General features: G+C 36.2%; 1 protein-coding gene across 24 annotated transcripts in view; it reads left to right on the top strand.

Annotated features, from left to right (window-relative positions):
• The window catches only part of CDKL3 (cyclin dependent kinase like 3), a 99,922-nt gene that overhangs the window by 12,819 nt on the left and 59,234 nt on the right, over window positions 1–27,869 (top strand). For 23 of the 24 annotated variants that reach the window (XM_042984044.1, XM_042984073.1, XM_042984040.1 and 20 more), the window contains 6 exons: window positions 7,882–8,060; window positions 14,740–14,852; window positions 16,683–16,822; window positions 22,623–22,711; window positions 24,942–25,095; window positions 25,210–25,533. In XM_042984044.1, coding sequence (XP_042839978.1) covers window positions 7,882–8,060; window positions 14,740–14,852; window positions 16,683–16,822; window positions 22,623–22,711; window positions 24,942–25,095; window positions 25,210–25,533 — 999 coding nt within the window. Of the gene's footprint in view, window positions 1–7,881; window positions 8,061–14,739; window positions 14,853–16,682; window positions 16,823–22,622; window positions 22,712–24,941; window positions 25,096–25,209; window positions 25,534–25,732; window positions 25,871–27,869 lie in introns of all 24 variants that reach the window. The other variant, XM_042984166.1, reaches the window with a different exon arrangement.

The following is a 27,869-nucleotide window of genomic DNA, read 5'->3' as shown; positions in this document are numbered from 1 at the left end:
TTGCATAGTTTTTTTCTTTTTTTTAATTTTTAAGGATTGTTTTGTTTATTTTTTGAGAGAGAGAGAGCATAAGTTGGGGAGGGGCAGAGAGAGAGAGGGGGACAGAGGATTTGAAGCGGGCTCTGTGCTGACAGGCTGACAGCAGCAACTCTAATGGGGGGCTGGAACTCACAAACTGCGAGATCATGACCTGAGCCAAAGTCAGACACTTAACCTGACTGAGCCACTCAGGCGCCCCTGCATAGTTTTCTTAACTCTGCTTTGGATTTTAAACTCCTAGTCTTCCAAATAAGAAATTGTTATTATTTGAGTAATGTTATTTTTAACATTTTAATATGTAATATGTTTTAACAATATTTTGCTACGTGAGCTTCATCTATTTTGTTTTCTGAAGTATTTTAAATTATTGGTACCCTGACATTTTATTTCTAAATACATCACTATCTATCTCTTTAAAAAAGCAAATTTTCCTGTGTAACTTCAGAATCATGATTACATCTACACAATTAAAAATAATTCCTTAACATCATCTAATACCAAATTTATATTAAAATGTAGCTAATTGTTCCTAAATGTCTTTTAAAGTGATTTATTAAGATCAGGATTCAGTCAAGGATTCCATTTGGTTTTTAGGGCATAAGGGAATCCCCAGTCTTTTGGTCTACCTCAGACATCCTATTCAGCCTTTTTCTGGAAACTACTAGTTTATTTTTTCATATGCACATTAGCATTTAATTGTATAACATCCAACTGGAAATTTTATTTAATTGAAGTTCTGGGTGACTTAAAATCGGGTTTTCTGAGGCTGTTAGATGATAGGGAAATTAGAACTCTCTCTTCAGATGAGTGTTAACATTTAAGCACACACGACTGTATAAACAGAAGTATTATAATCAGATTTTTAGGGGTACCTGGGTGGCTCAGTTGGTTAAGCATCCAACTTCATCTCAGGTCATGATCTCATGGTTCATGGTTCAAGCCCTGTGTCAGGTTCTGTGCTGACAGTTCAGAACCTGGAGCCTGCTTTGGATTCTGTCTCCCTCTCTCTGCCCTTCCTACGCTCACACTCTGTCTCTCTCTCAAAAATAAATAAAACATTAAATAAATAAATAAATCAGGGGTACCTGAGTGGCTTAGTTGGTTAAGCGTCCAACTTCAGCTCAGGTCATGATCTCGCAGTTCGTGAGTTCAAGCCCTGCATCTGGCTCTGTGCTGACAGCCCAGAGCCTGGAGCCTGCTTCAGATTCTGTGTCTCCCTCTCTCTCTGTCTCTCCCCCACTCACTCTCTCTCTCTTTCTCTCAAAAATAAAGATTAAAAAAATGTTTTTAATAAAAAAACAATAAATAAATCAATCAGATTTTTAAAAATCTTTTTTGGAGGAGCGGGTGCCTGGGTAGCTCAGTCGGTTAAGCATCCAACTTCAGCTCAGTTCATGATCTCACAGTTCATGGGTTCAAGCCCCACATTGGGCTCCCTGCTGTTAGCTCAGAGCCTCTTTAGATCCTCTGTTTCCCCCCCTTCCCCTTGCCCACTTGTTCTCTCTCCCAAAAATAGACATTGATGGGGCGCCTGGGTGGCTCAGTCGGTGAAGTGTCTGACTTCCGCTCAGGTCGCGATCTCACAGTTTGTGGGTTTGAGCCCCGCGTCGGGCTCTGTGCTGACAGCTCAGAGCCTGGAGCCTGCTTCGGATTCTGTGTCTCCCTCTCTCTCTGCCCCTCCCCTGCTCATGCTCTGTCTCTCTCTGTCTCAAAAATTAATAAAACATTTAAAAAAAATAGACATTGAAAAAAAAAGTTCCATTGGGGCGCCTGGGTGGCTCAGTCTTGTTTTTGGCTCAAGCCACAATCTCACAGTTCATGAGTTTGAGCCCCATGCTGGGCTCTGCACTGACAGAGCAGAGCCTCCTTGAGATTCTCTCCCTCCCTCTGTCTCTGCCCCTCCCCCGGTCAGTCTCTCAATCTCAAAATAAATAAATAAACACTTGAAAAAATATATAAATAAAAGTCTTTACGTTTTAAAATTCTTTTTAAATTTCTTTAAATTCCATTTAGCATACAGGGTAATATTAGTTTCAGGTGATAAATCAGACTTCAGTATGGAATTTTATGTAGTTCTGGTACATTCCACCACAAAGTAAAGGAGAAGCAAACTCCTTGTTTGAATTCTAGGTCTGATAGTTCACACTATGTACAAAAACTAACTCAAAATTTATCAAAGACTTAAGTATAAGAGGTAAAACTATAAAAGTCTTACAAGAAAATGTAGGTGAAAATCTGTGTGACCATTTATTAGTCGATACTTTTTTTTTTTAAGATTTATTATTAAGTAATCTCTCCATCCAATGTGATGTGTGAACCAAGAGCTGCATGCTCTGCCCTCTGAGCCAGCCAGGCGCCCCTAGGCAATAGTTCTTTACATATGACATCAAAAGCGAAAGCAATCGAAAAAATAATAAATTGGATTTCATCAAAATTAAAACCCTGGCGCATCAAAGGGCACTATCAAGAAAATAAAAAGTTCAGGGGCTCGTGGGTGGCTCAGTCAGTTAATCATCTGACTTGGGTTCAGATTATGATCTCACGGGTCATGAGTTCAAGCTCCACATTCAGCTCTGTGCTGTCAGCACAGAGCCCACTTCAGATCCCGTCCCCTCCTTGCATGTGCACATGCTCAAAAGTAAACAAACATTTAAAAAAAAAAAAAAGAAAAGAAAGTAAAAAGTTCACAGGAAAGGGAGAAAATATTTGCAAATCATATATCTGATAAATATCCAGGATATGGAAAATACAACTCAAGTATAAAAAGATAACCCAATTTAACATTTTTCAAAGCTATATAAATGGCTGATAGCACATGAAATGTGCTCAATATCATTAGTCATTATGAAAATACAAATCGAAATTACAATGAGAAGTCACTTCACACCCACCAGGCTGGCTGTAATTTAAAAAGCAGACAATGACAAATTTTGGCAAGGAAGTAGAGAAATTGGAACCTTTATACGCTGTTGGTGGTGGTATAAAATGGTGCAGATGGTATGGAAAACAGTTTGGCAATTCCTCCAAAGGTTAAATAAAGAACTATCATGTGACCTAACAATTCTCCTCCTAGGTATCTACACAATAGAATGGAAAACATGTGTTCACATAAAAACTTGCACAAGAATATTCATAGCAGCATTATTCATAATACCTAAAAAGTGGAAACAACTCAAATATGTATCAAGCTGATGAATGGATAAACAAACGAGGAATATCCATATGGTGAAATATATTCAGCCATAAAAAGGAATTAAGTACTGATATGTGCTACACCATGAAAGCTCCTTGAAACTTCACGTTAAATGAAGAAATTGAGATGTAAAAAACCACACAGCATAAATTCCATTAAAATGAAACATTCAGAACTGGCAAATTCTTATTTGCATATCTTCTTTGAAGAAATGTCTATTCGGGTCCTTTACTAATTTTTATTATTTTTTAAACATTTTTTTAATGTTTATTTTTGAGAGAGAGAGTACGAGCAGGGGAGGGACAGGGCGGGGGGGACAGAGAATCTGAGGTGGGCTCATCTGACAGCAGTGAGCCCAATGTGGGGTTTGAGCTCACGAATCATGAGATCACAACTGGAGCCAAAATCAGACACTCAACCGATTGGACCACCCAGGTGCCCGCTTTACTAGCTTATTTGTCTTTTTATTGTTGAGTTGTATTTTATATATTTTGGATACTAGGTGCTTATCAGAGGTGGAATTTGCAAATATTTTCTATGTGTTGTCTTTTTGCTTTCTTGATAGTGTTCTAATTATGGTGTGCTAATTATTTCTGACCAAGGCCCCAGGAGAAAGGCTTTTTGCACTGGGCAAGCTCTACTTTCAATCAAATAGATGGAAGGCTTCTAGTGGGATTTTTCAGTGATTTGTCAGATCGAATAATGACAGCTACCTGGGAAAGGGGCTTTGGAGGAGATAAGACACTGTCCTTCTTTCTCTGGGAGCTGCTAGGCTTCTGGTTTTCCCCATGATTTGGGGGACTGTTGGTTTACCAAACTACCAGGAACTAGGGAGAAAGAAGTAAAATAAGTCAAGTTAAGAATACTATATGGGTAGAAGTGACTGGCTGGCTCCAACAGTAGAGCATGTGACTCTTGCTCTTGGGGGTAATGAGTTCAAGTCCCATGTTGGGTGTAGAGCTTACGTAAAAAAATACCACATGCATCATAGGTTTTATGTTTTAACTTTTTAAAGAAACTCAAAAAAAAAAAAAAAAGAAAGAAAGAAAGAAAGAAACTGCCATACTGTTTTCCAAAGTGGCTGTATCATTTTACATCCCCACCAACAATATACTTCCTCCCCAATACTTGTTTTTTGTCATTTTAATTGTGGCTATTCTAGTGGGTGTGAAATGGTGCCTTATTTTTTTGAGAAGTAAAATTGTCTTTATTTACAAGTGATATGATCATCTACATAGAAAACCCTATGGAATCTACAATAAAATTAACAGAACTAATTTGTAAATTTATCACAGTTATGGGATATAAGATTTATATACCAAAATTAATTGTATTTCTATATGTTGGCAATCAACAATCAGAAATTGAAATAAAGAATACCATTAAATAGGGGCACCTGGCTGGCTCAGTCAGTGGAGCCTGTGACTCTTGATCTTGGGGTTGTAAATTCAAGCCCCAGGTTGGGTGTAGAGATTACTTAAAAATAAAATCTTAAAAAAATGCCATTAAACAGCTTCAAAAATACGAAATACTTAGGGAGAGTCTGACAAAAGATGTATAAGAACTATAACCTGAAAATTACTAAACATTGAGAGAAATTAAAGAAGACCTAAACAAGTTGAAGGAAATACTGTGTTTATAGAGGTCACAGTGTGATAGTAGAAGGCCAAGGAGGATCTAGTCAAACACAGGTTTTACAAGTTGGGATTTAGAGTGTGCTTGGTTCTCAAGGATAACAAAATTCCACATGTTGTCATGGTTTTAGTTGTTGAATAGAATGAAAATACAAGCGTATCAACTGAGTGCATCTTTCTGCCTCGTTTTTAAAAGATTGAGGAGGAAAGTGATAGATACCTGGTGGGCAGAATAGTGAAGTGGTATCTTAATGTGCTTTTCCATGTCGGCTTTTGCTCATGTTATATCCTTAGATCTTGGCATAATGCCTAGCATATACTACTCATTCAATAAAAGTTGTAGAAATAAAAAAGGATTAATATAGGGGTGCCTGGGTGGCTCAGTCAGTTAAGCGTCTGACTCTTAATTTCAGTCAGGTCATGATCTTACAGTTGGTGAGACTGAGCCCCGTGTGGGGCTTTGCGCCGAGAGCATGGAGCCTGCTTTGGATTCTGTCTTTCCCTCTCTCTCTGCCCCTCCCCCCCCCACTAATAAACAAACTTAAAAAAAGGATTAATATAGTTTTATATATGGTACATTTAAGGTGTCTCATTACCCCAAGTTAATGTTTTGGCCACTTATGGAGGGAAACTGAGTCAGAACAAGAGCCAATCCCAAACACTTATAGCAGTAAGTTGTATAAACAAGGAAAGATGCCAGATTTCTGTCACTGAGATATTTTCACTTGTGCTATGATACTTTGTTAGTGATGAGAATATGCTTCATTCATAAAATTTTTAAATGCTTCCTTTGTTTTAGGCACTGTACTGGTCACTGGGGATATATCTTAAATAACAGAAATCTTGCCCTCATGGCGTTTATAGTCTAGTGGGAGTTACAAACAAGTAAACAGGCAATTAATAAATAGCATGACAAATAATGTAATGGGGGAAGTACAGAATGATGTGAGAACACATGTTGGCAATCAACAATCAGAAATTGAAATAAAGAATACCATTAAATAGGGGCACTTGGCTGGCTCAGTCAGTGGAGTCTGTGACTCTTAATCTTGGGGTTGTAAGTTCAAGCCCCAGGTTGGGTGTAGAGATTACTTAAATACTAACATAAATTTATATTACTAATATAAATATATAAGCTATGACCTAAGGAAATAGGTGGCCAGGCAAAGCGTTCTTGGCAATTGGAACAGCATCAGCAAGTGCATAGAGATGAAACAAACCTTGGAAACTTAGGAAACGAATATTGTATAGGCTAGGGAAGTGAGGGCCAAATTCTAGAAGGCATTATAAGCCATTTTAAGGAGTTTCAAATTTGTTCTATGGGATGGGAAATCCTTGTTGAATGTTAAGCAGAGAAGTGACATGATCACACATGTAATTTTTTTTAAGTTTATTTTTTTTAGTAATTACTACACCCAGCGTGGGGCTCGAACCCATGACCCTGAGATCAAGAATCACATGTTCTTCCAACTGAGCCAGCTTGGTGCCCACACATGTGATTTTAAAATAGTACTCTGAGGGCAGTTGGATGGCTTAGTTGGTTGAGTGTCTGACTCTTGATTTGGGCTCAGGTCATGTTCCCAGGGTCGTGGGTTCAAGCCCCACACAGCATAGAGCCTGCTTGAGATTCTCTCTCCCTCTCTCTCTCTCTCAATCTCCCTCTCTCTCTCTCCCTCTCTCCTTCCTTACCCCTCTGCTCCTCTCCCCTGCTCATGATCTCTCTCTCTAAAGTAAAATAAAATAAAATAAAATAAAATAAAATAAAATAAAATAGTACTGTGACAGTGGATTGGAGGGGATCAGAATGAATTCAGGGAGACCATTTGGCAATGTAGTAATTTTGGTGAGAGAGTTGAGGGGACTTGAACTAGCGACAAAAATATATATTGGAGCTGAAGGAGAAAAATATTTTGGTTTCTGGCTTGAGATATGGGGTCAATGTTTTTTCCATCCATGGAACTAAAGGACTGTTGAAAACATAGGTTTTGGGGAGAAAATGAAGCATTCAGTTTTGGATTTGCTAAGTTTGAGCTGTGTGTGGGTCAGCCTTGTCAGACTTCTTGTGGACTTCCAATCCTTGTGGAAATCAGGAGACGTATCTTGGTTAGAGATAGAATTTGGAAATTATCAGTGTATTGTTACTAAAGCTAGAAGTGTAGATGAGATTGAGATGGAGCAGCCAAGAGGTGGGAAGAAAGCCAAGAGAATATGGTGTCTCCATGATAGGTGACGAAAGTGGTAAAAAAACCAATGAGTAGATGTCATTGCCCAGGGAACAGGATGTGTGAGAAAAGAAAGCCTGAGACCAGAATCCTACATTTAAGAGACAAATAGAGAAAGAGGAACTGCGAAAGAAATGGAAGGGACTGGGAGAATTTTAGGTCCCAGAAATCAGGAAGGGAGGATTAGTTGGCAACATTTTTACTCTAATATGTCAAGTAAGATACATATTGGGGCAGTCTGATAGAATGTGGGAACAAATGACATTAAGGAATATTTTATATTCCTCATATAAGGAATTATTACTTTAAGGAATATTATATTATTACTTTAAGGTTATGTTACTTTATATTATATTACTTTATATACTTTAAGGTTATATTACTTTAAGGAATAAATGAGTGATGAGAAAAAAAAAGACTTAGTAAAGATAATGTCTTCAAGAGGTTTAGCTGTGAAGGAATGAGAGAAGGGGCAGTTGTATCTAGAATGGCACAGTGTTAAAGGAAAGTTAACCTGTTTTTCATTATGTTCTTTTGATTACCTTTCTTTTTAAGAATGTGATTTTCCTTTTTAGTATTATATCTGTTTTCTTGGCTTCATTTCATTTTGAGATGACAAGAATTTAAAATGTGTACTTACTTAGCTTTTGCATTGTGCAGTTAATCCTTTGCCTGCGGTAAGAAAATAGCTTTACTGTCTTAATTAGCTAGATTATCTCTGTATAATTTTTGAGTGATCCTCTAGATAATGAATTCTCATTTTAATGTATTGCATCTTCTGTTTGTTTTTTAGATCATTCATCGAGATATAAAACCTGAGAATATTTTAGTATCCCAGTCAGGAATTACTAAGCTCTGTGATTTTGGTTTTGCACGAACTCTAGCAGCTCCTGGGGACATTTATACGGACTATGTGGCCACACGCTGGTATAGAGCTCCAGAATTAGTATTAAAAGATACCTCTTATGGAAAGTACGTATATTTTGGGATCCTGTCTGGCCTTTCCTGGCCATCTCTTTTTTTCCCTTTGTGTGTCTGTCACCCCTACTATTGACACCCTCTGCTTTCTGCTTCTGGGTTGGAGATAAGAAAGGGATGCCTCTAAAAAGAACAGACAGACCCTGTAGGCACCTGCCCTGCTAGATAATGGTGTTACCACGCTTGCCCTCTGCTGCTGAGTGGCCCCAACCCCAGGTGACCTGTGCTGACATCCCTCAGGTTGTATCCGTGCTTACTTTAAGCTGTGCCCCCACCATGGCAGAGTGACGTCTGTTTCTCTTTAACCTCTACATTCTGCAAAGATTTCAAAATCATTTACCTTGCTCTGCTGGCATTACCATAGGAACTGCCAAGTTTCCTATTTTCCAGAATATGGCACCCTGTTTACAAAGTCTGGCAAACAATTTTTAGATTGTGCTGTTCTAGATACTTTAGAAAGTAGCATTATCTCAGTCTTTTGTGAAACAGTAGAAACAGTACATGAAATGGCAATCTAATATATAAATAACAAATCTTGATGTGCATAAAGGGACCAAGTAGTCCAACTTAATACAAGAACTGGCGGTGGGGTGGGGGGCATGGATAATTCTCAAACACCTTTTCTAGAAATCATTATTCTGTTTTTACAATAATATCTAACTTTAATGAGTATTTACTTCGTGGCCAGGAACTGTTCTAAATGCTTTACATGCATTAAACAATTTTATTTCCTCAATGACTCTGTGATAAGGTGCTGCTGTTATCATCCCCATTTTGTTTTATTTTATTTTTTAAAATTTTTATAAATGATAATATGGGTATTTTATTTAAAATATTTTTTATTTGACTATAGTTGAAGGGTATCTGGCTAGCTCAGCCTGTGGACCATGTGACTTTTGATCCCAGGGTTGTGAGTTCAAGTCCCGTGTTGGGTGTAGACATTACTTAAAATAAAATCTTAAAAAAAAAAAAAGAAAGAAAATAGTTGACACACAATACTACATTAGTTTGAGGTGTACAATACAACAATTCAATATCTGTTTACATTATGCTATGCTCAGTACAAATGTAACTACCATTTGTCACCTTAAAATACTATCATAATATCTATTGACTATATTCCTTATGCTGTGCCTTTTATTCCTGTGACTTAATCATTTTGTAACTGGAAGTCTGTATCTCCTACTACCCTTCACCCATTTTGCCCATCCTCCTCATCATCCCCATTTAAAATAAAAGGATATAAAGCACAGGTAAACTAACTGGCCCAAGGTCATTCCTGAGTACCTTTTCTTTAAAAAAAATTTGTTTTAATGTTTATTTATTTTTGAGAGAGAGAGAGAGAGACAGAGCACAGCTGCGGAAGGGCAGAGAGAGAGGAAGACACAGAATCTGAAGCAGGCTCTAGGCTCTGAGCTGGCAGCACAGAGCCTGACGTGGGGCTCATACTCACAAACTGTGATATCATGACAAGAGCCGAAGTCGGACACTTAACCTGACTGAGCCACCCAGGCACCCCTAAGTACCTTTTCAACTATACTTCCCACTGATCCCTACGTACACCATCTCTGTGCCTCAGTTACTTTATCTGTATAATGGAAATAATAATAGGACAAGCTTCATAGGTTTGTGGTGAGAATCAAATGACTAAATGAATGAAAAAGATTAAAATATAATAAATACTCAATAAGCGTAGCCCCATAAGATTTGTGTCCCAGTTTTACCCTCTCTTCATGATATCTTAAATTCCTTTTCTCATGCACCTGCTATTCCTAACCCTTGCCCCCAAATCATATCCCCTTCTAAATCTTCTTGTTCATTGTGTGTAAATTTTGTGCCAGTTAATACTAATATGATCTAGTTCTAGCTTTTTTTAAAAAAAAAATGCTTCCTGGGGCGCCTGGGTGGCTCAGTTGGTTAAGCGTCCGACTTCGACTCAGGTCACGATCTCGAGGTCCGTGAGTTCAAGCCCCGCGTCGGGCTCTGGGCTGATAGCTCAGAGCCTGGAGCCTGGTTCGGATTTTGTGCCTCCCTCTCTCTCTGCCCCTCCCCCGTTCATGCTCTGTCTCTCTCTGTCTCAAAAATAAATAAACGTTAAAAAAATTAAAAAAAAAATGCTTCCTGCTGAAAGATAAGTTCCTTGAGAACAGGTATAATCTCTTGTATTCCACAGAGCCAAAATTGGTGACTTGTACATGGTAAATTTGGCTTCTATGGGACTTCACGTTATGTCTGAAATAAATTTACTAGTGCATCTTTAAAAAAAAAATCGTTTTATTGTGAAACAACACAGAGATACAAAAAATCCAGCACAACAAATGTACAGTCTTAGCAACAGATCAAAAAATAGAATTTTGGAGTTAAGGGTTGGTTGAAATAGGTGAAGGGGATTAAGAAACACTTATGATGAGCAGTGAGTAGTGTATAGTGTATAGGATTGTTGAATCACATTATACACTTGAAACTAATATATATTAATTACACTTGAATAAAAAAATAGAATTTTTCTGCCCCCCTGAAGGCCCTCCATGTTCCCTGTTCCAATTTTATCACTCTCCCTTATCCCAAAAGTAACTATCCTGTTGATTTTTATTATATTCAGTTCCTCGTATTTCTTTATAGTTTTATCTACTTCCATAAGTGCGTCTACTTAGTTTAATCTACACTTTTGTTACAACAATTTTTTTGAGATATGAGTCACATACCATAAAATTCACCCATTTAAATTATACAGTTCAGGGACACCTTGGGTGGCTCAGTTGGTTAAGCGTCTGACTTCAGATCAGGTCATGATCTCACAGTCCTGAGTTCAAGTTCCACATCGGGCTCTGTGCTGACAGCTTGGAGACTGGAGACTGCTTTGGATTCTGTGTCTCCCTCTCTCTTTGCCCCCCTTCCCCTCCCCCCCGGTCATGCTATATCTCTCTTTCTCAAAAATAATAAAAAACATTTAAAAAATCTTAAAAAAAAAAACACTCATCACCTAACCCAAGATCATCTAGATTTTTTCCTATATTATTGTCTAGAAGTTTTATAGTTTTGTATATAATTTTTATATCTGTGATCCATTCTGAGTTAATTTTGTGAAAATGTTAAGATCTGTGTCTAGCTTCTTTTTTCCCCCCATATACGGATGCCTAGTTTTTCTAGTATCATTTGTTGAAGATTTTCCTTTCTCTACTGGATTGTCCTTTCTCCTTTGTCAGTTTAAATCGTCTTTTCTCCTCTGTCAAAGTTTAGTTATTCTTGTGAGTCTAGTTCTGGACTCTATTCTGTTCTATTCATCTGTTTATTCTTTCACCAATACCAGTGTTTTGATTATTGTAGCTTTATAATATGTCTTGAAGTTAAGGGGTATCTTTCCTCTGACTTTGTTCTTCTTCAACACTGTGTTGGCTCTTCTGGTCTATTGCCTTACCATATTGTTAAAAACCAAAATTCAGCTGAGTAAAAGTTAAAGATCTTAATGGCTCGGAGTGCCTGTGTGGCTCAGTCGGTTGAGCATCTGACTTTGGCTCAGGTCATGATATCACCGCTTGTGAGTTCAAGCCCTGCGTCAGGCTCTGTGCTAATAGCTCAGAGCCTGGAGCCTGCTTTGGATTCCGCTGTCTCTGTGCCCCTCCCTCGCTCATGCTCTGTCTCTCTCTCTCTCTCTCTCAAGAATAAATTAAAAAAAACATTTAAAAAAATCTCAATGGCTCTATTCAACAATTTGTGAATCAGGCAGCATTCCATCTAGCAGATGGAAAGGCACACCAAAGGGCTGTACAAAATAGAAAGACTTACATAGGCAAAAGAGGGCAAGGCAAGGAAGTTACTAGTAAAGAACAGATTATTTTTCACCTTCCTTTAGAGAATGGCAGGGTTCTGTCTGGCAGAAACTCAGGCAACACTCAGGAGTGCTGATCAGGTAATTCCAGACTGACTAGTTTAATATCCCATTTCTGGGATAAGTTGAAGCAAATTAAGTTAAGTATTAAGCTTCAGTTTGGTGATGTGGGCTTAGCACAAGTGACTCAATTTTGAGCATGGTGTCTCTTTTTAAACTATGTATAAACAATATAAATTTAAATATTACTTAAATTTTTTAAATATTTATTTATTTTTGAGAAAGAGAGAGAGAGAGACAGAGAACACGCATGCGTGAGTGGCAGAGGGGCAGAGAGAGAGGGAGACATAGAATCCAAAGCAGGCTTCAGTCTCTGAGCTGTCAGCACAGAGCCTAACATGGGGCTCGAACTCACGAACCACGAGATAATGACCTGAGCTGAAGTTGGAGGCTCAGCTGACTGAGCCACCCAAGTATCCCAACAATATAAACTTTAGAATCAGTTTGTTGGTATCCAAAATGGATTTTGACTGGGATTGTACCGAATCTATAGATCAAGTTGGGAAGAACTGACATTTTGACAATATTGAGTCTTCCTATTCATGAATATACAATATTTCTCCATTTATATAGATCTTCCAGGATTTCTTTACTGAATTTTGCTTTTTTCACTTGAGAGTTTATCTTGGAGATCACTTAAAAATTTTTTTTTAAATATTTATTTATTTAAGTAATCTGTTCACCCAGCATGGGGCTTGAAGTCATGACCCTGAGATGAAGAGTTGCATGCTCTTTCCCCTGAGCCACTCGGGGGCCCCTCCTGGAGATCACTTTATTTTTGTTTAATTTTTATAAAAATTTTTTTTAAATATTCATTTTGAGAGAGAGCGAGCGAGCAAGCATATGAGCAGGGGGAAGGGCAGAGAGAGGAGAGAGAATCCCAAGCAGTGGCTCAGGGGTTGATTCCATGAGTTGTGAGATCATGACCTAAGCTGAAATATATAGTCGGATGCTTAACTGACTGAGCCACCCAGGCACCCCAGAATCACTTTATTTTATTTTATTTTTTTTTTTTTTCAACGTTTTTTATTTATTTTTGGCACAGAGAGAGACAGAGCATGAACGGGGGAGGGGCAGAGAGAGAGGGAGACACAGAATCGGAAACAGGCTCCAGGCTCTGAGCCATCAGCCCAGAGCCTGACGCGGGGCTCGAACTCACGGACCGCGAGATCGTGACCTGGCTGAAGTCGGACGCTTAGCCGACTGCGCCACCCAGGCGCCCCCAGAATCACTTTATATTATCACATACCTTATCTTTTTAAACAGGTGAATAATATTTTGTTGTGTATTATACAAAATTTTACATAGCCTTTCTTCTGTTGATGGATGTTTAGGTTGTTTCCATTTTTTTTTTCCTACCACAAATAGTGCTTATTATTTATCTTTTATCATTTATCTTTGTGTTCAAGGGTGGGCAGATCTTTGGATAAATTCCTAGGAATAAAGTTGGTCAAAAGTATGTACATTTTTTTTTCTTTTTTTGAGAAGGGGAGAGAGAGAGAGAATGAGCAGGAGTTGGGGGGGGGGCGGGTAGAAGGAGAATGAGAATCTCAAGTAGACTCCATGCCCAGTGCAGAGCTCAATGCAGGGCTTGATCTCACAACCATGCAATCAACACCTGAGCCAAAATTGAGAGTGAGTTGCTTAACCAGCTGAGCCACCCAGGTGCCCCAAAAGTATGTACATTTTTTATTTTGATAACTTTTGCCAATTTTCCCTTCAAATAAGTATAGTTTACACTCCCAAAACAGTACATGGGAGTATTCATTTTCCATAGCTTCACCAATACAGCAGTTACTGAATCTTATAATTTTTATCAGTTGGGTTAGAGAAAGATATATCTTACTGTAGCGTTTTTTAAAAATTTTTATTATTATTTTTTTTTTAGTTTTGAGACAGAGAGAGAGAGACAGAGCATGAGTGGAGGAGGGGCAGAGCAAGAGAGGGAGACACAGAATCCAAAGCAGGCTCCAGGCTCTGAGCTGTCAGCACAGAGCCCGATGCAGGGCTCGAATCATGACCTGAGCTGAAGTAGGACACTTAGCCAACTGAGCCACCCAAGTACCTCCTCACTGTAGTGTTTACATTTCTTCTGAATGTGAGATAGGGCTGCTTTTTATCTGTTTAAAAGTCTTAGTAATATAAACTATCTTTTAAAAACTGATTATGTTGGGGGCGCCTGGGTGGCTCAGTTGGTTAAATGTCCAACTCTTGATCTTAGCTCAGGTCATGACAGTTTGTGGGATGGAGCCCCTAGTCCCTGCTTGGGATTCTCTCTCTGTCTCTGCCCCATCCCCCTGCTTGCACTCACTTGCTCAAAATAAATAAGTAAACTTAAAAGAAAAACTGATTAATTGGGAAAATGTTGGAATTATGAATGACTCACAACACCTTAAGATAAGTAAATGTAAATGGTAAAATATTTAAGATTTTTTATATTCCTTAAAAAACAAGATGATTTTGGTATTCAATTATTCTAATTAATAAACCATTTATCATAATGTCCTTATATAAGTATTTGAAACAATTTTAGAATTATAGTTACTTTTCATCTGGACTACTACATGGCTTCTCATGTGATTTAAATATAAGCTATTTAATATTATTAATAAAATGTGATAATGTTTATATATATCCTAAAGTTGGGTTATGATTCTAAGGTGAAAATTTATAAGTGATACCACTTAACTATTCTTTTTTCTTTGGCTGCAACTTTATTTAAAAATTTTTTTAGAAAAGGTATGTATTTCTCCATGAAAAAACAATTTATTCTTGTTGTTTCAGACCTGTAGATATCTGGGCTTTAGGTTGTATGATCATTGAGATGGCCACTGGAAATCCCTATCTTCCTAGCAGCTCTGATTTGGATTTACTTCATAAAATTGTTTTAAAAGTAGGTAGGTACTACTGAAATATACTGTTAAATGCCTGAAATAGATATTGCCAGATCACATCTGCTTGATATTCACATTCAGTTTTTTCTTTATAAGAACAGGGAAGCATATTGTTTTGGTAGATGGCAGCAAGTGGATGCCTTGAGCTGATAAAGAAAGTAGAAAATTCTCTGTTTTTGTAAATAATATTTTCTTTGCTAGGATGTAAGTAGCTAAGACATTTGCTAATGATTGATAGTAAGAAAAATAGTACAGTAGGAAACTTCAAATTGTCTGAAAGTTGTTCTAAAGTTTTGGCTTCTATAAATATTTGCATCTCTGAAAGAGGACTTTTAAATAATAGAGTTGATTTAGATGTCTTTTTTTTTTTTTAACATTTATTTATTTTTGAGACAGAGAGAGACAGAGCATGAACAGGGGAGGTGCAGAGAGAGAGGGAGGCACAGAATCCGAAAACAGGCTCCAGGCTCTGAGCTGTCAGCACAGAGCCTGACGCGGGGCTCAAACTCACGGACCGTGAGGTCATGACCTGAGCCGAAGTCGGACGCTTAACTGACCAAGCCACCCAGGTACCCCAATTTAGATAGATGTCTTTTAAAGTAGTTGGAGATAGAAAGTTACTGAGAATTTTTTTTTTTTTTTTTTTTTTTTTTAGCCACAATAAATAACCAGGTACCTAAATAACTTATTCAAAAATACATTTGCTGAGGGGTGCCTGGGTGGCTCAGTTGGTTAAGCATCCGACTTCAGCTCAGGTCATGATCTCACAATTTGTGAGTTCGAGCCCTGTGGTGGGCTCTGTGCCTGATGGCTCAGAACTTGGAGCCTGCTTCAGATTCTGTGTCTTTCTCTCTCTCTGTCTTTCCCCTGCTCGCACTCTGTCTCTGCCTCTCTCTCAAAAATAAATAAACATTAAATTAAAAAAAGAATTAAAAATACACTTGATGAAAGCTGAATTATGATGATCTGCCTTGACTATCCAAACATTTTGATGGTTAGCCTTGCTCATGGAGTTTCAATGATTTGTTTTTTTATATATTTCTGAATGAGGAGTTCGAGGAGCCCCTTTTGTGGTAGAGAGGCTATACATAAACATGTAATTACAGATCATGAAGAAGATACTGTGAGCAACCATAAAAATCATGAAATCTGGATAAATATTAATTAAAGATTTAGTTCAGAATCTTAGAGCATCATACTTTTTTGGGTCATCTTTAAAGTTCTCGTTATTAGATTAATGTTAGAAAAAAACCCTAGAGATGATAGGATTACTTTTGTCCTTTTACAGATAAGGAAACTGAAGCATAGAAAGGAAAGAGATTTGCCCAAGGTCACAGCCCTAGTTATAGCAAAACTGGCGCTAGAACTTAGCTTTCTCCACTGCTGTTTATAGTTCTTTCCATTCTACTACTACTCCATAGCCTTGTTTCTTCTTTGCAATATTGCTATTTCTAAATAATTTAGATATTTTAGCTGTTTTGAGTAAGGCTTTGCTGATGAACACTTGTTAGTTAAGCTATTTAGATGCCCATATGGAAATATGTAAAAGTTTGCGCTTTTCTTGATAGCATCATATATTATGTCTTATAATTTGGGAAATGAAAACGAACCTGGTGGTTTTAAATTTTCTACTGCTTACCTGCTATCAACAGATTACTGGGGAAACTTATGAACTTTTATGCTGTATTCAGATAGTGCCTTCTTCAACCTTAAAAAATTAACATAATTGTTATTCTCCCTTTTTAGTAATTTAATGCAAGTCACATAGCAATTTATTTTGATTTTAGATTAATTTCCTTGTTTTCTTATATTCATATTTTTTTTTCTTTCCAGGCAATTTGACACCTCATTTACAGAATATCTTTTCCAAGAGTCCCATTTTTGCTGGGGTGGTCCTTCCTCAAGTTCAACACCCCAAAAATGCAAGAAAAAAATACCCAAAGCTAAATGGATTGTTGGCAGATATAGTTCATGTAGGTTAAGAATTAAGGACATATTTTGGGGAAATTTGCATAAATTATAATACAGTTTTAGGATATTACTTTAATGAAATTCCAAAAGGATTCGTAATGTTAACTGTTAACAGTTATTATATTCCTCTGTCTTTATGTCTTTAGTCCAGAGAAATTAAAATTCATAGACTATAAAACTGAAAGCTCCCTAGGATAATCCTGTCCATTATTTTTAGTTTATCCCAATTTTAATGATAATTAGGGATAAACTGGAAAAATTCAAAGGACTTGCAGTGTTTATCACCACCTTTTAACAGCCAGTCTACTCAAGTTAGGGATCTGTTCCTTGTACACTGGTATTGTAAGATATCTACAAGGCATTGGCAGCTGCAGTTTTAATTTTATAAATTCACCCTGAATTTGAAGAAAACAAAAACATTATACTGTATAGCACTTTCTAATTATTTTAAAATTTAAATTTTATTTTAAACTCGGTAATAAATATGCCAATATACTCAGTACAAAATTCAAAAAGTTAGAGAATTTACTGTGGAAAGTTAAATCTGCTTCTGTTTATTTTTTCTATCCAGCCAATTTCCTTTCCCAGGTCAAGTGAGGTATCTTATTTCTGATGTATAGCCCTTTAAAAAAAGTGGTTACCTAAATTTCAAAGCAAATATGGTGTAGTGTTTATCAGAAGGGGCTCTGGAATCACATAGACTAAAACTCAGCTGTGTCACTAATTAGCTCTGTAACCTTGGGAAAGTCACTTAATCTCTGTGCCCCAGTTTACTGGGCTATAAAACAGCTTTAACAGTCTTCATTTTCTGGGGCTGGAGAATTAAATGAGGTAATGGTGAAAATGTTCTGAGCACAGGGCCTTTGATAAACTATCAACAAATGTTAATATTAATTGTTGCTTTTGCTATTTAGGTAAACTTACTAACCATATGATATGTAACATCTAAAGACTATTCTTAAAGGAAAAAATGATTTCATTGGTATCTGGAGAGAACTAGAATTTCATAAGAATCAGATTTATTTACTACATTTTGAATTGAATTTATTTTATATATCATAGTTTTAATTCTACAAAGAATACATAATGATTATAGAAAAAGTAGAAAATACATGATAAACAAAAAGAAGTTAAGGTTTTCCCAAAATCTGGAAAAATTACTGTTGATATTTTGATTTATATACTTCTAGGCTTTTGTCAACCAAATACGTGCATAGAAATTTATGCTTTTTAAAAGATGTCATACTTCACACAGTGTTGTGTGACCTGTTTGTTATGTAACCATCTCAGTAAATATGGAACTATATCATAATTTTCAATGGTTACATGGTATTCCACTGTATGACTATAATATAGTTTGTTTAACTGATCCTACAATTTTGAACATTTGTTTTCAGGTTTTCTCTGTCACTATTGGTAAAGATGCTTTAGTGAATGTCTTTTATTGAATTAATTAATTAATTAATTTTGAAATATTTATTATTTTGAGAGCAAGAAAGTATGAGCAGGGGAGAGGCAGAGAGAGGGAGAGAGAGAAACCCAAGCGGGCTTCCCACTATCAGCACAGAGCCCAGTGTGGGGCTGGATTCCCCTGAAACCATGAGATCATAATTTGAGCCAAAATCAACAGTCAGATGCTCACGTGACTAAGCCACCCAGGCAGCCTAGTGGACATCTTTTAAATATGTCTTTTTGAACTTATTTTATTTTATTTATTTATTTATTTATTAAAAAAAAATTTTTTTTAACATTTATTTATTTTTGCGACAGAGAGAGACAGAGCATGAACGGGGGAGGGTCAGAGAGAGGGAGACAAAGAATCTGAAACAGGCTCCAGGCTCTGAGCTGTCAGCACAGAGCCCGACGCGGGGCTCGAACCCATGGACTGTGAGATCATGACCTGAGCCGAAGTCGGCTGCTTAACCAACTGAGCCACCCAGGCGCCCCGTGAACTTATTTTATTATTTTTTTAGGATAAAATCCTAGAATTATGATTAGCGGGCCACAGGGTTTACACTTTTTCAGAATTAAAAAAAAAAGATTTTTTTTAATGTTTATTTTTGAGGGAGAGACTCAGTCAGAGACAGAGCATGAGTGGGGAGGGGGGGGACAGAGAGAGAAGGAGATACAGAATCCAAAGCAGGCTCCAGGCTCTGAGCTGTCAGCACAGAGCCTGATGTAGGGCTCGAAACCACAAAACATGAGATCATGACCCGAGCTGAGATTGGCTGCTTAACCGACTGAGCCACCCAAGCGCCCCATTTTTCAGAAGTTTTGATATATTGTTCTATATTTTCCCCCAGAAAGGTTTTACTGATTTATACTCAAGTACTCCCAAGCAGCATTGGATATAAATTCCCACTCTCAATCTAACATTGGATATTACAGTTTTTAAAATATTTGCCTATTTTTTATTGTTTAAAAAATGTTTATTATTATTTTAAGAGAGAGAGACCATGAGCAGGGGAGGGGCAAAGGTTCCATACCCAGTGCGGAGCCTGACATGGGGATCAATCCCACAACCCTGGGATCATGACCTGAGCCAAAATCAAGACTCTGATGCTCCACTGACTGAGGCACCCACATGCTCCTATTTGCCTATTTTTCAAAAGTAACGCCTATACTCAATGTGGCGCTCAAACTCATAACCTCAAGATCAGGGGTCACATACTCCACTGACTGAGCCAGCCAGGCATTACAAAATATTTGCTGATTTAATAAGTTTAAAATAGCATCTTTTTTTTAGTTGCAGTTATATGATTACAGGAAAGGTTGAATATTTTACCTATATTATTAATATAATACAATATAAATTGGTCATAATAATGAAAAATTATTAGTATATAATATATAATATAAATCTATAGAAATAATATAAACAATATTTAAGAATGATTAAACTATTTGTCAATTAGACCATCTTTTTTCATATAGATTTGTGAAGTAATAAGCATATTAGTCTTTATCATATATGTTGTAAATATTTTTCTTCAACTTGAATAATGCAGTGACTTGGTTTGCCACATTTATCATAGACAAAATACTTATACATGCTTGGGTCTATTTCTATTTCATTGATTTCTTTCTTTAATCTAGCGTAAGTACCAGTTTAATTGATTATTGTAACTTTATTTTTGTTTTTAATTACTCCTTCCCACTTTTATTTTATTTTATTTTATTTTAGGTTTTATTTTTAAGTAATCTCTATACTCAACATATGACTTTAACTCAGAACCCTGAGATCAAGAGTAACATGCTCCACTAACTGAGCCAGTCAGGTGCCCCGACTATTGCAACTTTAAAATACATCTTAATATTTGGGCAAAGCATGTATCATTTCCTAGATTTAAATTTTGTAAGCAAGTTTATTGTGACATAATTTATATACAGTAAACTACACATACTTAAAATTTGCAATTTGATGAGTTTTGATAGGTGTATACACCTATGAAACCACCACCACAATCAAGATATCTAACATTTCCATCACCCTACAAAATGTCCTTTTGTCCTTTTACAATCTATCTTTCCCATCATTTCAGTTCCCAGACAACCTCTGAGTTGCTTTCTGTCACTGTAGATTAGTTCACATTTTCTAGAATATATATACATGGAATTACATAGTATGTACTCTTCAACTCAGCATTATGGTTTAGAGATTCATTCATGGCTTTGTGTGTATCAGTAGTTGATTCCTTTTTATTGCTGAGTAGTAGTCCATTGTATGGATCTGTAACAATTATTAATCTATTCCCTTGTTTTGGGTTGTTTCCTATTTTTGGCTGTTACAAATAAAATTGCTATGAACATTCATGTATATGTCTTTGTGTAGATGTATAGTTTTATTCTCTTGAGTAAATATCTAAGACTGAAATGGTGGGTGGGTTTAAGGTATGTGTATGTTTGATTTTTAATGAAACTGCCAGTCTGTTTCTCAAAGTATCATATTTTACATTTTCCAAACTAGGGCATAGATTTAAATTTTCTGGTTATATTATTCAGAGAAGGACTAATTTAGTCTACCTCTAATAGGCTATGACTTGGGCAGACTTTTTAACATTTTTCTTAATAAATTTTATTGACAGATTACTGTTACACTCTAAAATAAGTATATATTTTTAACTAGTTGCAGTTTTAAGGGTATGGGTATTCCCGTATCATAAAGTGGATAATGAATTCAGTTTTGCTTTGTGACTCAATATATTTTTATTACAGTAAAAAATGCACAATATGAGATCTACCCTCTTACCAAATTTCAAAATGTATAGTATAGCTATACATTAGCTATATTCTTATTGTTGTATAGCAGATCTTTACAACTGTTTTTTGTGAATCACTTTAAACATACATATTTGGACATAAATGAAAAGGTAATATTATATTCAATTACCTTGGTTTTTCTGGATTTTAATTACACTTTTATTTATTAGATCTTAGACAAATTGATTTCTCTGGGCCTCAGTCTCTTTATCTGTGCAATGGGAGTAATAATATATACCTTGTAGGGTTGTTGCTGGGATCAAATAATAGGAAAAAGCTAGGTGGAGTGTTGTGTGGCACACAGTAAACATCAATAAAAGTTACCAATTATTATTATTCTTTGCCTTTTTTAAAAGGAAGAATGAAAATTATGATGCAAATGAATTTTATTCAAATTCTGCCATTAATATTAATATTAATAAGTTAATGTTAATTTATATTAAGTAATTATTATATATAATTAATTATAAATATTATATATAAATAATTATATATAATAATATATATTAATTATTATATTATTATATTAAATATAATATAATATAATTATATTATTATATTAAATAATAAACATATTCTTTATTAATTATAAATATTATATATAAATAATTATATATAATAATATACTAATTAATTAATAATAATTAATTAATATTAATAAAATATCTTCTATTTACAACCATGTAAAGATTTCTTATGTTCGACTTATTTTTAAATGATTAATTTTTAAAAAATATTTATTTATATTTGAGAGAGAGAGACACAGAGAGAGAGACAGAGTATGAGCAGGGGAGGGGCAGTGAGAGAGGGAGACACGGAATTTGAAGTAGGCTCCAGGCTCTGAGCTGTCAGCACAGAGCCCAATGAGGAACTCAAGCCCATGAGCCGTAAGATCATGACCTGAGCGAAGCTGGATGCTTAACCCACTGAGCTACCCAGGCTCCTTTCAATTTATTTTTAAAACTCTTACTTCTATCACCTGTTTTTGTTTTGTGGGTTTTTTTTTTTTTAGATCTCTATTCAGTTGAAATATTCTCAAAATAGGGTAAGAGAAAAGAGCTGTTCTTATAATGGATTATTGAAAGATTTGAGTGCTTGAAGGTTTGTGAAGTTGTATTATAGGAAGAGCACTGGATTAGGATTCAGACAATGAGTTAAAATCCTCATATGGTAAATCACTATGCTTCTAGTACTGTAAAAGGGAAATAATAATCCATGAACTTTTCACCTTATGGTGCTGATAAGAGGATCAAAAAGAACAAATTAATTTCTGCTAATTGCAGCTGAAACAAACCGACTTCTGTTTTGGCTAGAATCATAGGACGTTTAACCTGTAATAATGCTTTACAAGTACAAATTTCTTAGGGAAATAAATGGTCAGAACTCACTGTCAGAAATTTCTAAGGTCTAATTCCATCTTCTTAAGAATCTTTTTAGCTCTGGGTAATTAGTTAACTTCTACATAGGTCAATTTAATTTTTACCTTATAGAGCCCTGTTAGAAACTTATTAATGTTAGAATCTTTTTTGTTTCATTTTCTAGGCTTGTTTACAAATTGATCCTGCTGAGAGGACATCGTCAACTGATCTTTTGCATCATGAGTATTTTACTAGAGATGGATTTATAGAAAAGTAAGCATGTTGAGTGATTATGGACTTTATAGTGTTTTATATTAGGAAGTTTTAGTAGCATGAGAATTGCTGCATAGGTTAATGTTACACACACAGAAAATTCAATTTAACAAAAACTTGACTGAGTTCCTCGCTATTGACTAGGTGTATGGTAGGTTCACAGGTGTTATGATGAAAATTGTAATAAAAATAATTGTAGTTAACATTCATTACAGTTACTATGTCCTAGGCAGTATGCTAAGCTCTTTACACACATTTTCAATGGCAATCATAGGCCAGAAGATAGTAAATAAACAATCAGTACTGTTTAACTTTATTCCCATTTGGACCTCTGACTCAGAATAGTCTGGTTTTTCCTCTTCTGACAGCTTCTCTGATCTATATGTTATAGTTGGCATTTATTTCCCGAATGATTTTTTTCCCTCTGCTTTATTTATTCTCTATTGCAGTCCCTGTTGTCATATTGTCCCTACCAAAATGGAAATTTCTGGAACGTAGGGACCATGCCTCTAGTCCTTCTGTGTCCAACATTGTATATGTAACATATAATGACAGTGTATATTTATAAATCAGCTGTATTTCTTTAAAAGAAAACCCACCGTTTTCTATTTGGGCTTTGAAAGAAGAATTTTTTCTTTAATTGCAGAGTCATTCAGTTGGTCTTTGGATGTGAGGTCAGAAAATATGGACATCATTTGAAAATGTGATGAATTTAAGATTAGGCATGGAAAGTTCCAGGAACTGCCATGGAAGATACACTATAATAGAAAAAGGCAAAGAAGAGAGAATCCTTTAGAGTACTTAGAACTTTAAGCATTTTAAGAATTTTAATATAAGATAAAAAATGTAAAGAAGGTATATTGAAAATCCATTGATGAAAAAAGTGCCAGTTATTGAATTAAAAAGTTGCTTTATATCACTTCTCCATAGACCAAGTTGATTTCTCCTGGATACTTAGATACTAGGATTTTAGCATGATGGGGTGAAAGTTCTTGAATTCCAATGATCGAATTCTCAGAAAATGTTTGGAGAAGACCTTTTCCTTTGATAAGTGACCTCTCCCTTTCACAGAGCCTTCTGCAGTGCAAAGGAGTTTTGGCAGAAGTATGACATTTTCTTATTCAGCCAAATGAATCACACTGTTTATTTTCTTCGTCTCTTCACACTCCCCTTTACTAGACATGTGCCCTGCACAGCCCTGTCAAGACTGGGTTGAACTAGGGAAGAATTTACTCATGGAATGGTATTTTAAAGTTTCCACAAACTAGGGGACACCTGGCTGGCTCAGTTGGTGGAGGATGTGACTTTTGAACTTGGGGGGTGAGTTCAAGACCCAATTGTGTGTAGAGCCACTTAAAAAAATAAATAAAATAAAATTTCTCCAAAGTGATAATAATAGCTGCTTCAGGGAGGGGAACTGTGCAACTCAGGGGCAGGGTAGGAAGGAAACTTTTCAATACAGCCTTTTACGTTCTGAGCCATGTGAATGGTTTTCTATTAAAAAATAAGTAACATAAAAAAAATCAAACTAAAACCAAAATCATCTCCCTTTAATATTGATGTATTCTGTTACATTTTGTACTAAAAATATTTCTCTAGACTAAGATTTCAGAAACTAGTTCATCTTTTAAAAAATTTTTTTTTATTTAAAAAAAAAATTTTTTTTAACGTTTATTTTTGAGACAGAGAGAGACAGAGCATGAACGGGGGAGGGTCAGAGAGAGGGAGACACAGAATCCGAAGCAGGCTCCAGGCTCTGAGCTGTCAGCACAGAGCCTGACGCGGGGCTCAAACTCACGGACCGCAAGATGGTGACCTGAGCCCGGAAGTAGGCCGCTCAACCGACTGAGCCACCCAGGCGCCCCTAATTAGTACTAATTAGTGCTTTTAAGTACTGTTACTTTGAAGAAACACAAAAAGGACAAAATGGTTTGGGTTTTCCTTGGAAAGAATAATACATTTATGAAAATTAAAAAAATAATTTTATTGAGTAAAGTTTTCTAAAAGTTTTATATAGTAAATTCCCATGCCAAAATTTTTGGAAGATTTATCTTTACCAGGAAGCAATTTGTATTAAATAAATATTGTACCATCTCTTGGCACACGTGCATTTTTAATAACTTATTTATGCTGTAGTTAGCACGTAAATTAATTGATTAACTGGTACATTAAAGATAAAATACTTTATATAAATAAAAGATTATTGGTTGATAATTGCTTGTTTAATCAGATTTATACCAGAACTGAGAGCTAAATTACTACAAGAAGCAAAAGTCAATTCATACATAAAGCCAAAAGAGAATTCTAAAGAAAATGAACTTAGGAAAGATGAAAGGAAAACAACTTCTACCAATACACTGTTAAGTACTCCAATTTTGGGAAAGGTAAAGACTATTCTCTTTCTGGCCAATATAACTGTATTATAAGTAGCACTCTAATGATAAAAATAACTGTTCTTCTGACTGAGATTTTGGATGTTTGGATATTTCCTATTCCAGGAAATGGAAAAAGAGAAAAGGCCCAAGGAAATCAAAGTCAGAGTTATTAAAGTCAAAGGAGGAAAAGGAGATATCTTAGAATCAAAAAAGACAGAGTGTGAAGGTGGACATTGTCAACAGGATGCAATTGAAAATGTTCATACTATATCTCAAGACACAAAATCTGTAATCAGTGAACTACCAAACCCTGTCAATCCCGGCACTAACTCTAATGGAATGAAAAATGATCCACATGCTGGAGGTAGTATGATGATGCCACCTATCAATCTAACTAGCAGTAATTTGGTGGCTTCAAATCCCATGTCAAATCTTTCCCACTCCAAGGTGAGTTGTGACAAAAAAAGACAGAAGGAAATGAACCTAAGTGATACAACATTCCTATATAAAGGTGTTTCAAGGAATCAAGTTCATAGTGTCTGTATATAAACTGAATTTGAGGATATATTGAAATTATAATAATAGGACATTACTGAGTGTTTCTTAAGAATGCCATAGAAGAAATTAACTTTTCTTACCTATATAGATGTCTAATTTTCCACTTATGCCTTTGGGAAAAACCTCACTTTTAAAAACAAGAGCCTCAGGATAATTTCTTCCCATTTGAAGAAGAAAAAGTTGATATGACCTAGGTTCTGGGACTGATGTGCCTTGGTATAACAAAGTAAGCATTTTTTTCTGTATCATAGCAGATTTTCTAAATGGAGGAGAATAGTTGAAAATAATCGTTTATAGTCAAATAGCCTTTGAAGATCAAGTATTTGGGGAGGAAAACAACATATTGGGCCAGTTGTAGATTTAGGTACTGATACAGATTGAAAGACTGATACCATGAGTCTGGTTAATCAAGGGCAGTGTGATGTATATAGCAAGGGTCTATTTAGTAAGGCATCAGGGATAGTTTTAAATTTAGGGAGAGGCACCTGGGTGGCTCAGTTGATTGGGTGTCCAACTCTTGATTTCGGCTCAGGTCATGATCTCAGTGTCATGGGATGGAGCCCTGCACCAATCTCCACACTGAGTGTGGAGCCTGCTTAGGATTCTCTGTCTATCTGTCTGTCTGTCTGTCTCTCTCCCCCTCTGTCCTCTCCCATGCTCCTGTTCTTTCTTTCTCTCTAAAATAAAATAATAAAAAAAACCCTTTAAACTTAGGGACACTACCATGAACCTGGGTTAGGAAGGAGACTACATTCAGCCTCCCAAGCCCATACTAGCATTTGAGCTATAAGTTGTAAAGCTCAATGGCTGCAGCAGTGGGCCAGTGGACGTTTCTGTGTCAGTCCAAAGGTACAACAGTCTACAGACAGCAAGAGCCCATTTGTTCTTGAGAGGACCCCAAAACCCTAGTTGCAATAACCATGGTTGTAAGCCAGCCTTGGAAACCAAGCTCAGAAATTCAGAAACAAGTAGTTAAGAGATCCAGATTTAGAACAAATACAAGAAACCAAGTAGGCCAGCTGGAGTGAGCCCACAACATGGTTGTTACCACTGATGTTAGCCATGAGCAAGTTGTTCTCTGCTCTGTTTTCACCTACTTCTATCAATTGGCATTTACACAATGTGATTGCATTTTGGCACTCAGTGTTCAAACTGTAGACTGCCATGATATCACTTCACTACTGAAGCTAAAACAGAAGTGCTTATGGGGAGTTCTAATAACTTTGCCTTCATTTTTAAATAATAGGTTGACTGAAAGAGTGAAAAAGAGACATACTTCTTCACAATCTATTGTACAGTTTATGTCTAATAGCAGGCAAGAGGATGTAGGTCCCACTCAAGTAAGGCAAGAACCTAGTCATTAAAACATGGCCTCTTTTAAACTTTATCCTTGACTCCCTCCCCATTCAATCCTTTTTTCTATCTTTAGGGCTCCAACATTTTAAAAAATGTGCTTTTAGCTTTTTTTTTTCCCTCCTGAGATGAAAATAGGCCATCATTTCCTTAGTGCTTTCAGTTTTCGTTAATTTCTTATAATTTGATTTCTGTATGTGTGTGACTTGCACAAAAAAAGTTAAGATTTTCACCCTTAAAAGTCACAAGACTTGGGGTGCCTGGCTAGCTCAGTCAGAAGAGCATGTGACTCTTGATCCTATGGTTCATAGGTTCGAGCCCTACGTAGTGTGTAGAGATTAGTTAAAAAAAAAAATAGAATCTTAAAAAAAAAAGGCACAAGACTTTTTGGTCTTTTACTGCCCCCAAAGTGTTTTTAATATCTTATTTATAGATTAAAGGCAATTACCAAATAGACACATCAAACTTTTCACTAGAAAAATATAATCAGTGGGGCACCTGGGTGGGTCAGTAGGTTCGGCATCCAGCCTCAGCTCAGGTCGTGATCTTGCGGTTCACGAGTTTGAGCCCCACATCAGGCTCTGTGTTGGCAGCTCAGAGCCTGGAGCCTGCTTCAGATTCTGTGTCTCCCTCTCTCTCTGCCCCTCCCCTGCTCACACACTCTCTCTCTCGCAAAAATAAATAAACATTAAAAAAATTATTTTAAAGAAAAATGCAATCAGTGTAGTTCATTGCCTTACTGTTTTACATAGGGAAGTAGCTTATTGAAAATTGAAGCATAATGTTATTTATAATAATAAAAAATGAAAACAACACAAATCTATCTAAGAGCAAGCAAGTCATTAAGCACATTAATATATATTTACACAGTG

The sequence above is a fragment of the Panthera tigris genome, chromosome A1 (assembly GCF_018350195.1).
Source record: "Panthera tigris isolate Pti1 chromosome A1, P.tigris_Pti1_mat1.1, whole genome shotgun sequence".
Lineage (NCBI taxonomy): Eukaryota > Metazoa > Chordata > Mammalia > Carnivora > Felidae > Panthera > Panthera tigris.
This window is presented reverse-complemented; position numbering and strand designations above follow the sequence as displayed.